Source organism: Papaver somniferum, unplaced genomic scaffold (assembly GCF_003573695.1).
Source record: "Papaver somniferum cultivar HN1 unplaced genomic scaffold, ASM357369v1 unplaced-scaffold_133, whole genome shotgun sequence".
Lineage (NCBI taxonomy): Eukaryota > Viridiplantae > Streptophyta > Magnoliopsida > Ranunculales > Papaveraceae > Papaver > Papaver somniferum.
The window spans coordinates 11,866,909-11,879,102 of record NW_020622492.1 but is presented as its reverse complement, the minus strand read 5'-3'; the positions used below and the strand labels follow the sequence as shown (position 1 = coordinate 11,879,102).

Below are 12,194 nucleotides of genomic sequence, written 5' to 3'. Positions count from 1 at the left end.
ACACCAATAATGTCATATTTTTAGATGTCTACCATTTTAGCTTTCTGACTGTCATATTTTTAGATGTCTACCACTCTGCTATAGACACGGTTGCCTTTTTGGGAGAGAAAAACAGTGGCTTAGAACAATTACATGAATCCATATTTGTTGTCGGTTTCTTTTTCGTTCTCAATATGAGTATTGTATTTATCCAGGAACTCTTATGGTGTTATCCATTTGATTTTTAAAGGAAAATTTGTTCGTTGAAGTTTGACGATGCAGATTAGATCATAAATTCAACATTGAATACAACTAGTGTTTGGAGGAAATCAAATCCGAAGATCACGGTTTGATCATAAAATCTGCAGCGTAAGTTAACTAAATTCAATAGCTATCTACCGTCCATTGACCTATGTTGGTTTGTATTCATTAAGTGTACATAAGTGAAGACTGTTGGGTGAAATCCCATCTAATGATAATTACATTTAAATAATGAATCTGGTGGAACAATTATTGGACCTTTTGACCGTCCCGTTTTAGTAACAGTTGAAATTTCAAAATTCAAACTAAAAAGAAATCTGAAAAACTAAATAATCAATAACTGTTGACACCCACTACCTTGCAGTTTTGTGGATTTCCAGTAGGGAGCAGTTCCAGATAATGCAGTTTTCTTGAGATCATTACTCTATAAATACACTGATTTGGTGCGTTTATATCAAATTTTTTTAAAAGTTCGTGCTGTGGAAGGTTTAACATGTAAGTAGAAGTCAGTACTACGGAAATTATTTAACCATTCTATTGATCCATCGGTTTATTTACTGCATTACGAAATCTTTTTATCATGCATCTTTTGTGCCCTCTTCTATTTGCTTTCTTTGATTTAAGCTAATCCAGTTCAAGGTGAGCAAAAAAAAATGAAAAACGGAAATACCAAATGGTGCTTTAGTAAATGGAATTTTTTGGGTGATCAAATTCTTGGATGAAAGGTACATTGCAGGAGAAAAATACTATCATTCACCAACTCTGATCTAATGATCAATGACGCAAAAAAAAAGTTCACCAGTTTTTCATGGTGGGAGGCACTAGGATCGTCCGCTATCTGACTAGAGCATATTTCAGAAAACAAAAAAAAATTAAAAAATTTGAGTATTAACTATAAGCATTTGTTCATGAATGCAGGAGACACACGAATCATTAAAATCAAGGAAATGATGGAGTTCATGTGTTCCATAATGGTCATAATTTGGCGACCCGACCAAATGTATGCCTAGATTCTTTTTTTTTTTAAGTTGTTTGTTTTATATTGTTCAAGTTTTTGAGTTTAACGATTTCATGGATTATCAGAGGAGGGTATCGGGACAACAACGGAGGCGTGCAAGAGAACGTGCAGAAGACGAAACAATAACCAAAGTCAATGCAGATGTATGGGATCATCGCACAGGACAACCACAACATGTAGAAAATTGTCTTGAAAGAAGGCCAACAACATTGAATGAGTCACCAGTCCAGAGGCGCCGACGTAATACAGAAAGTGAACATCACGCAGAAGATCATCGTAGCAGAGAGATCCAAGTAATGTTCACATTATAATATTCTACATAGGAAGTTTTGTAGCTGCGACCAACAATAATTGTGCAATTTGAAATTCAAATCACATTATTTTTAATAGTTGCAGCTTCCACATGGTCCAAGGCAAAGGACGACAAATATAGGAATACCAATCGAAGCTACACATGCTAATGTATTTTCCGGCCTTTAAAGTTTAACTAAATACTGTTTGCAATATCCTTGGACAAACAAACAACTCTAATGTTCCTAAAAATGATTAAAAAATCACATTTTTTTAGTTAACCTACTTTAATATCTATGTTATCAGCATCAATCAGTTGCATATTGCGAACGACATGAAAATTTGCATAGTGACACAGCAGCGGAACATCACCAGCGGTGTGTTGCTGCGGGAGCACCAACGACGCAAAATATATATCTAACATCGCCAACAACATCTCGAAGATCAGCAGCCCAGAGGCGGCGCCGTGAGAAAGAAAAACAACTCAAAGAGATGAGAGAACAAGAACGTCGTGAAAGAGAAGCACAAAATGAAACGGAAGCAGATGCAGAACGACGACGAATACTGAAGGGAAAGGGAAAAGCTGTTTGAGAAGAGGTGCGTAGATACTCAGTAACGTGTTTGTCAAACTTGGGCACAATCATTTTAATATTTAATACTTTGATTTCCAAAACTGTAGAATCCTCAACTGAGACGGATGCGATCAAGTGGAATACAAATTAGAGAAAGGGAGGCTATGCGCTCAAGTGGTATACAAATTAGAGAAAGGGAAGATACACCATATGCACATGAAGATGCAGAGTCTGGCGAAGAGGTGAATTAAAAAATTTACATTTTACACATACACAATTATCATTTGTGCGATGACAAAATTTACAATGCAGACGGCTATATTACATAGGAGAATTGGTGTCACATCAACCGATCAAAACATTGAAATGTAAGGATTAATTTGAAGATAGAGATTGCATTAATTTATTTATTTTTAGTTTCGTCTAAACTAGATTCCTATTTCTCACTATGCAGGCCGTCTGTTGGAGAAGATGATGTTGTGTCAGATGATTACGAAAATGATGAAGTGGATTACGACAGTGATGAATTATGTGATACAACTACAACTGAGAACCGGGGAGCTGCTCTTACTACTGATGTGCGCCATTTTCTGGGACAAATGGATGTCAAATGTCATCACTGCGGGGCGTTGCACTGGATGGCAGAAAAACTCACAAATTCGTCTTTAATAAACCCGAAATTTGGAACATGTTGTCTCCAAGGAAAAGTTCGCCTACCGTTACTGCGTGAACCACCTATAGCATTCAGAGAATTGTTTGACGGAACCAACGCCGAATCAGTATCTTTTCGGACATATATTCGAGAGTATAATGCGGCAAATCCATTTACTAGCCTTGGATGCAAACTAGATACAAGAGCTTTGAAAGGGAGAGGTTTGAGACCTTTCTCAATACATGGGGAGTTGAGACATTTAACCGGCGGTGTTTTACCAGCTCCGGGGACTGAGAGGAGGGAGGTTTACTCCCAACTGTACATCTATGATCCATCTTTTGCATTGTTTGTCCGTGGTGAACGAAATCCTGAGTTAAATATGAATGTCCTACAGACAATTCAGAATACTATGCTCCAATTCAATGTTTTTTATACCAAGTATCGTCAGGCTTATGCAATTTTGGACCAGATGAGCCCGATCGACCAGAATATCAGAGTTTCCCTTCAATATAACAAGTCAACCGATATTAGGCGTTATAATCTTCCGACAGCAGATGAGATTGCGGTTATCGTTCCAGAAATAACTTATAAGGAGATTGGGGTGCGAGATATTATATTGCATTTGAGAGAAAACAACGGGTTGAAACAAATTTCGGAGTGTCATCCGGCGTACTTGCCTTTACATTATGTTTTACTATTTCCTTTTGGTGAGCTGGGATGGTCACCGACAATGAGGCAGTGGGATGCAGTCACCCAAACATATACGAAAACCAAATTATCTCAAATGGAGTATTACAGTTACCGCATATTTGAACACACCGAAGAATATTCCACCATCTTAAGAGCCGGAAAATTATTTCAAGAGTTCTTAGTTGATGCATGGGCAGCGACAGAGTAGAGTAGTTGGCATGGCTCAGATTCAACCAACCAACTTTGCGTTCTGACCAATACAGTTGCATTGTTGATATGACAAATGCCGATTTGAATCCAGGTGATAGAGGTAATCCTGTTATTTTACCATCTTCACACACTGGGAGCAGAAGGCATATGCACGAGATATATCAGGATTCGATGGCTATTACACGTTTTCACCACCATCCTGACATTTTTCTTACAATGACTGCAAACCCAAATTGGCCAGAAATAAGAAATGCACTTATTGGCAATCAGAGTGTCACTGATCGTCCTGATTTGGTGGCTCGAGTTTTTGAGCTGAAAAGAAAAGCATTGATGAAAGAAATAAAGGAAAAAAAGGTGTTCGGCACGGTTTTCGCCCATGTTTATACAATCGAGTTTCAGAAACGTGGGCTACCACATATGCATGCTCTTATATTTTTAAAAGATTCGGAAAAAATTCGTACGGCAGACATGGTTGATAGATTTGTTTCTGCTGAATTTCCTGATGAGAAAAATGACCCAATATTGTTTGACACCATAAGCAAATGTATGGTTCATGGTCCATGTGGAGAACGAGATCCAGGTGCAGCATGTATGTCAAAAGGAAAATGTACGAAAGGATATCCAAAGAAGTACACTGACACAACAACTTTGGACGAGGGTGGGTATCCCAGTTATCGTCGTCGTCGGGATGGAATAGAAGTAACTGTCAGAAACAACAAAAAGGCGTATAATATAGATGTTGTACCCTATAACCCGCATCTCTCAAGAATGTTCAATTGCCACATCAATGTTGAAATATGTGCAGGCATAAGAGCTGTAAAATATATTAACAAATACATTCATACAGGGGGTGACCGAGCTACGATGGTTTTGAGAGAACATGACGAGATTCAACAATATATTGATGCAAGGTACATTGGACCACCTGAGGCTGTATGGCGTTTACTTGAGTACCACTTGCATGAAGAATATCCTGCTGTACAGCGGTTGGCAGTTCATTTACAGAATAAGCAACGGGTTGTTTACAACGCAAGGCAATCAATGACCTCGGTTATACGAACAGCACAAGAACATAAGACGACTTTGATGGGTTATTTTGAATATTATGCTAAAAATCCTACTGCCCCGGCCTATACTTATCAAGAGTTCCCGCAACACTTTGTATGGAGTAAAAAGGCTAAAGAGTGGAAAATTAGACAACAAGGATTTGCAATTGGAATAATGTATTTTGTTAGCCCTAATGCGGGAGAGTTGTACTACTTACGTATGTTACTCACAACTGTTAGAGGTGCTAATTCTTTTGAAGACTTGAAGACTGTAAGTAATGGAGACGTAGACGAGGTGCACAATACATTTCAAGATGCATGTATTGCACTTGGGATTTTAGCACATGATGGAGAATCAGAAAAATGTCTTCAAGAAGCAGTGGTTATGCAAACTGGAAATCAGTTGAGGAAACTATATGGTATTATCCTATCGCAATGTAATCCATCAAGACCGGAGGTGTTGTGGCGAAATTTGGAATGAATATATGTGATGATCTACCACATAGATTGCGAACAAGGTTTAACATCCAGAATCCAACAGATGAACTGGCAATGGATTGAGGATTATACCTGTTGGATCAACTGCTTCAACGATCTGGAAAAAAACTAGAAAAATATGAATCAATGCCGAGACCAAGACATGATTGGGGTCAAATAGTAGGTAACAGATACATTTGGGACCATAGACAACTTCAGTTTGCATTAAGTGATTCGGTGATTCAGTCAGATATTGAGAAATTGAATGTCGCACAACGTTCGGCGTACAATGCGATAGTGGATTCTGTGAATGATCGCAATGGACGAATGTTTTTCTGAATGGCAGTGCAGGGACTGGAAAAACTTTTTTGTACAACACAATAGCAAGAAGATGTCTTAAAGATGGAAAAATAGTCTTAACTGTTGCTTCATCTGGTATCGCTTCACTACTTCTTGATGGAGGTGGAACGGCACATTCCACTTTTAAGATTCCATTTGAAGTCCAAGACGATAACAATATTAGTATTAGTAAAGACTCGGATTATGCCCAGCTGCTTAAAAAAGTAAGATTGATCATATGGGATGAAGTTTCAATGCAACATAGATTTTGTGTGGAAGCAGTTGATCGCCTACTACGAGATATTCGCAGTGATGACAGACACTTTGGAGGTGTAACAGTCGTCTTGGGTGGAGACTTTAGAAAGACTTTACCAGTGGTCTCGAATGCAAGTCGAGAACAAACTGTTGGAGCATCTATAAGAGGTTCATTGCTTTGGGATTACATTACTGTCTTGACGTTAAACCAAAATATGCGATTGGAGCAGGAACCGGAAAATTTGGAGTTTGCTGACTACTTGCTTGAGGTGATGAAATTTCATTGAATAAAACTATATTTATTGTAGACATAGCTATTTTAAATCCGATTAATTGGTATGTAGATTGGAACGAACCCCAAAGAGGTTGTTAATCTGCCATCGGCAATGGGTAGATGTCAAAACATGCATGAGCTAATATCTTCGGTGTATCCTCTGTTGGTAATGGACGCACCGATGTCACCCGAATACTTAACCGAGAGGATCATTTTATCTCCATGTAATGAAGACGTCCATAAGATTAATATGGATGCATTAGAAAGATTACATGGGAAGACTTACACGTATTTTGCTGCTGACAAAATGATTCGGGATGATCATGGAAGGGATTCGGATTTTACAACTGAATTTCTCAACAATTTAAATCCACCAGGAACACCTCCGTTTAAGCTAGACCTCAAAGTTGGATGTCCCATTATGTTGCTGAGAAATCTGGCACCGAAAGAAGGCCTTTGTAATGGTACAAGACTGGTAGTGACGAGGTGCGGACGACACGTGATTGAAGCTAAAATCATAACTGGAGAAAAAGCTGGTGAAGTAGTAATCATTCCTAGAATAACTTTTCAACCTTCAGCTGCAGAGCTAAACATACAAATGGAAAGACGTCAATTTCCCATACGCGTTGCGTATGCGATGACTATTAACAAATCCCAGGGACAATCGTGAAGTATGTGGGAATTGATTTACGTACTCCAGTATTTAGTCATGGTCAGCTATATGTCGCATTGTCCAGGTGTACTGCTGCAAGGAGAATTACTTTATTATTTCCAAATGAATCAAATGAGTCTTTAGATCCGGTAACAAAAAATGTAGTGTATCCTGTAGAATTTGATGCTTCTTTTAATTTTAAAAGAAGTAATGGTACATGTAATTTTTAATATTTCTTTAGATTGGATGATTTTATTAGTTTGTTACTTTAGTATTTGGTGAAAAACAAACTCCTAGCATAAAATATCCCCAAGGCTTGCACCAATCCGTATTTGGTGAAAACCCGACTAAAATTAAAACAACAACACGCCGAAGGCGTACGAGAGGTTGAGACCAGGCCGAAGGCCTGGTTGATACCCTAGTACCTCATATACCATTTAGGATTCAAAGTGGTCTCTCGGATCATGTGTTGAAGATGTAAAGCGGTATGTATATATACACAACCACATCATTAGTGAATATGTCATGAGCATTTAAACCATCAGCAATCTAAACTTTTAACTAGAGAACTAATTAATGACATGCTTGTATAAAATGAAGTAGACTACATCGAACACCTGCAAAGCTAACAGGGCATGGAAGGAATAAACAAAGCTTGGTCCGAGCAGTTGCAAGGAATTCTTGATAGTTACTCATGTTGGGATTTGAAGCTCCCTTAACCTCAGCCTCATCCTTTGACAATGTGGAAGACTCTACAGCTTCATGCCAATCATTCATTCATCATTACCTTCAGAAGTTACAAATAATATAATAGAAGCAAAATGTGGTTTGAGAAGTTACCTATTTGTGGAGATGAAATGGGTTTTGAGCCCATCATGTCCCATGGCAGTGCTGAGCCCCGTACAGTCCATCATGTCCCATGATAGGAACATGAGAACCTGCTGGACTATAAGCGCCATAGGGTGCATATCCATATCCATCGTGGTAAAGCAGCTAAGGAAAGGAAGAACGAATACACATTAGGTGAAATCAAATCGAGACAGGACAACTAATTCTTAATAAATACTGTGGAGAAAAAACATCAACCCAAACGACATACATGTGTCATCTCCACTCCATCTTGAGACATATATCTAGAGTAATCCTTTGCCCAATCTCCAGTCACACCATTCTCATAACCACCTGGAAAAACATATAAGAAAAGAGTGAGACCCCAGACAATAAACTATTTGCAAGTGTTTACAAGCAGAGAAGACCATAATCCTTCAAGTGGAAATCGATCTATTCACCCGCAAAGAGGTAAAGGGGAGCTGAACAAAGCCGTCATCAACTAGCTCTGAAGTAAAACTCAATGGAACACTGTTGGGGCATGCGAGAGGTTTACTTCACCAGCTCAACAAGTTTCCCTCCTTGTATTTACTGATACAAACTGATGTCTTTTTATTTCCTTATCCTTACAATAGCAATAGAAGAAACAAAGTTTACCTGAATAATAATAAGCTGCCGATGGATATGCACCAGGAACATAGCACCTCGCCTAGAACTCAGAACAACATAAGATTCTACTTGAGAGATTCTATATAGACATATAGTACCCAAAACACATAAAGCAATTAGGAAACATGAACTGTTTTATTGATCATTAGTATAGCTAGCAAATATTATATTAAAAGCCGTCATTCATCATGCCATCAGCAACTAAAAACCATTTTATTATGTAATTTATCAATGACAAAATCAGAAGTATCACTGCGAATGAATTATCATACTGGTAAAGAGATCAAAAAATAAAAAAATTACTGCAATAATCAATCCTAAAGTGGAAGAGATGCTGCAATTACCATCCCAATACTGCATACGAGCAAATAAGAGTCCCGAGTAACAAATAAACATGCTCGAATTGATGCCCATGTAATATAAAATCAACTACATAAGCATTCACTAGTAAGATTCATATGATAGAAAAGATACCCAAGGCACAAACGGCCTTTCACATATATTTTAAAAAGGTACTAAAGTATCCAAAATTCAATATTTTTTGAAACACCTATGAGATCACACCATCCCTCTTAATTTCATGTTTCAATAATTCACAAAAGCATCGCAACTGACAAAATTCAAAGTTTCCCCAGCAATGGTCCCTCTATGCCGAAAGTAGATTGTAACATATACAACAAGCGAACCTTATATCACAAAAAAGACTCACTTTCAGGTCATGTAGAAGCCTAAGTGGAGCAATATCCTAACTTAACCGGTCACTGGCAGCTTCATTATAATTGCCAAAAGATTCCACACTCGTTTTGGCTTTAGATGTTATAGGCTCAATGCACATTACAATCAAAATCCAAAAATTGTTCCCAAACAATTAAGACAATTTTATTTTCATTTGCATCATGCAAAATTTTCATGGATACCAAGGGGACCCAGAAACTAAAATTACCCTCGATGCTGCTTAAACTAACTCCAAATTCTCTGGTCACATACCATCCTGAAATATTGTAGCGGCTACCTTCAAACCGCTATTTGACTGACTAGGACAGAACAATTGATCTGGCCAAGCCCAAAAGCTCTAGCCACGACTAGTAAATCAGCATGAGAAAAACAGAAACAAATTTTCTGTAGTTAAATTTTTTTATAACTCACCTTCCTTGATTTGAAAGGAAACAACCCATGTTGTTCCTTCCCAAATCAATTTTCCCTATTGCAAATTTGCAAAAGCCAGCTTGTTCTTCCTAAAAATAATTCTTTTCATTCCGCCCTTTTATCTTGATCTGGAAAATATCACAGCTTTCCTCATCTTCTCCAAATCAGTGCCACTAAAATTCAACAACATCAATTTTTTTATCCCTCTCAGATAAACTTTCTCCGCACTTGCTCATCTCAGTTCCAATTGCACACTTCAACAGCACATCCTTAAGCCATTCTTACATTTCAGTCCAACAGCACTACCACTTCCAGTGCATTCAACAACATCCATCCACTGTCACTTCCCATTTTCTTTCTCAGCACCACCAGTACCACCTGAAATTCCACAATCCCAGTTCACAAATCCACCTACATACCAATTCATACCATCTTGTCCACCACATCAAAGCCACCACCAACACTTGCACTTCAGTTCAGCTACATCTAAACACACCAACCCCTAATCACAACCACCAGCTGCATAATGCAAATAATCAATCTTCTCTGCATTTTCAGTTCACCGTTTCAATTACATAGTCGCCCCACATTTCCTTCTCATCCTTGACTTCGAATCCACTTCTAAACTTGAAGCCAAAACTCCATGTTCATCTCTACCTCACACAGCAACAACTCCATCTTCAGTTCGCTAACTGCAATTCTCAAATCCACTGCATCAGTCTTGAGATTGAAGACAAACCCATCTACAAAACAACATCAGCATCTCCAAAACCCCATCCATTTCTTCAATCTCCATCAAAATTAAACCAATAAATCAAGTCAAAATATATAAAATTTAAAACAAAAAGAAAAATTATGAAAATTTATAGATCAAGAACAGATTAAGAACTTACAAGAGAAAATCACTAAAATGAAGAAAGAACTCCCTGAATATTTCTGGGTAAATCAGTTCCAGACCCTAAAACAAACACATAAAAATATAAATATAAATGAATCATCTATCAATCGAATTGTTTATCTACAATATTATACTCCCAAATATAAAAACTTATTCCCAATCTTTAAATCGAAACCCTAGAAATCAGTTTTTTCAAAAAAAAACATGAAATTTTGGGCGACAAAATATGAGAATCACTTTCCTCTAAACTTTTTAACAGTAAAAGAAACCAAATCGAATAAAATCCTAACTGTACTTGTACATGATGAAAATCTGAACTGCAACTTAAGTTGTTGAAATCCACCTGAAATCATCCAACAAAACAATAATTGTTAAACCCCCGTGACCAAATCGCCCAGTAAAAGAAAAAGAAAATAAAAAGAAAACTTAAATCCAAAACCTAACTGTACCTGATGAAGAACTACAACTAGAGATGTTTGAGATTTACCTGAAATCAACCAACAAAACAATTATTTGTATACCCCCATGAAGAAAATCGACCATTAAAAGAAAAAATAAGGAAAAGAAAACTTCAGTCAAAAACCCTAACTGTACATGTACATGATGATTTTGAAAATTAAACCTAACTGTTGTACAATTGAGAGATGTAAATGGTTAATGTTAGTGAGGTTTTCTGATATAAGGGCTTAATTAGGTTTCTATGGTGGAGTTCGGAGAGAGGAGGAGAAATTTTGGGTGGTCTGGTTTTTTCTCTACGAATGACTTTTTTTTCCTCTACGAGTGAACTTTATGGAGAGGTAGAAAGGATGTGGAGGAGATAGCATCTATTAACGCAGGTGAGGAGAGATAAAGAGGATGCGGAGGAGATAACATCGATAACGCGGGTGATAAAAGGAAGGTCCCACCTAAGAAAAGTAGCACTGATTCAACTAGGTAACGCAGTCGTAGTGTTGGTTGATGATTCAGGAATATAAGCGTAATTAAAAAATTTATACAACGACCGTTTTTAACATTCTGGGTTGTGCTCCGCATTTTTATGAAATGTAGGACAGTCTTGACCGGTCCACGATTCGTATACTGCCATTGAGGGTCGGGGGTGTGGGTCATTAAAACCCCCCTTTTCCACTAGTGTAACTTCTTCGAAGAAGATAAAATCTTACATACCTCAGCGGTTTTTTGAACAAGTTTGAGCTTGTTTTCTAATCGATTCGCTCTTCGTTGAAGTTTGTTGACATACCTCATTTTCTGTTTGTACTTGAAACACTTTGAAAGTTCATGACCTTTGAGTGAATAATACGAGCATGTCAACCTGGAGTGTAATTCATACGCCCGAGATGTGCAAGCTGCTAGACACATAGTGGAACCTGAAAAATTAGATAGAGAGCTTCCAACGGAAAGGTCAATTTTTTCTTCTAGATTGGTTGAGTTCTCTTCTGAAAGAATGTCAAGATTGATGTATGTATTGCTACAATTATCAAAATCAATATTTTTACAAAAAAGCGCAACAATTGATTTTTCGTCTTTATTAGAATCATAGTGATCAGAGATGCAGCAAGACCTTTGTTCCCAACGTATTTTCTGTGGTTCGGACACTCATTTGCAAAATGACCAAAACCTTTACACTTAAAGCACTGAGGCATATCCTCGTCATCAGTCACGTCAACATCCCTGTTTTTAGGAGGAACATGATTGTGAGGTTTAACTGATGACCTAGGTTTATCTATGGAGAACCGTTTACTTCTCTTCAATAGAAGATCTCTAAACTGTTTTGTGATCAAAGAGACTGACTTGTCAAGATCTTCATCTGATGAATCAGCCTCAGAAAGATCATCTTTAGAGACGCAAACACTTTAACTTATGTCAAGTAATTTAGTGTTCTTTTGTGATTTGAAAGCAACATCCTTTCGGATTTGGATGTATGCTCATGATCAAAGATC

General features: G+C 37.6%; 1 protein-coding gene and 1 long non-coding RNA gene across 19 annotated transcripts; one reads left to right on the top strand and one right to left on the bottom strand.

Moving 5' to 3' along the window:
- Positions 1-1,311: 1,311 nt before the first annotated feature.
- Positions 1,312-3,671, top strand: LOC113333615. The gene is made up of 6 exons (XM_026580041.1): positions 1,312-1,551; positions 1,649-1,720; positions 1,856-2,134; positions 2,229-2,363; positions 2,434-2,489; positions 2,576-3,671. Exons 1-6 carry the CDS (start codon positions 1,312-1,314, stop codon positions 3,669-3,671), a joined length of 1,878 nt encoding a protein of 625 aa, XP_026435826.1.
- Positions 3,672-6,962: 3,291 nt separating this feature from the next.
- LOC113333544 lies at positions 6,963-11,077 on the bottom strand. 18 transcript variants are annotated; one of them, XR_003352140.1, is made up of 9 exons: positions 10,847-11,077; positions 10,707-10,744; positions 10,553-10,600; positions 10,253-10,317; positions 9,360-10,149; positions 8,202-8,292; positions 7,816-7,898; positions 7,557-7,709; positions 6,963-7,474 (listed from the first exon to the last, which is right to left on the bottom strand). It is a non-coding gene; the product is annotated as an uncharacterized LOC113333544 (long non-coding RNA). The 18 variants fall into 18 exon arrangements; XR_003352146.1 differs by having other exon boundaries at positions 8,202-8,253; XR_003352129.1 differs by having other exon boundaries at positions 8,202-10,149; positions 10,548-10,600.
- Between the last annotated feature and the right edge of the window lie 1,117 nt (positions 11,078-12,194).

Coding starts and splice junctions, on each gene's coding strand:
- LOC113333615 (XM_026580041.1), top strand. CDS start 1,312: ATGGATTATCAGAGGAGGGTATCGGGACAACAACGGAGGCGTGCAAGA. Junction 2,364..2,433: donor ATGCAGAGTCTGGCGAAGAG/GTGAATTAAAAA, acceptor TTTACAATGCAG/ACGGCTATATTACATAGGAG. Junction 2,490..2,575: donor ACCGATCAAAACATTGAAAT/GTAAGGATTAAT, acceptor CTCACTATGCAG/GCCGTCTGTTGGAGAAGATG.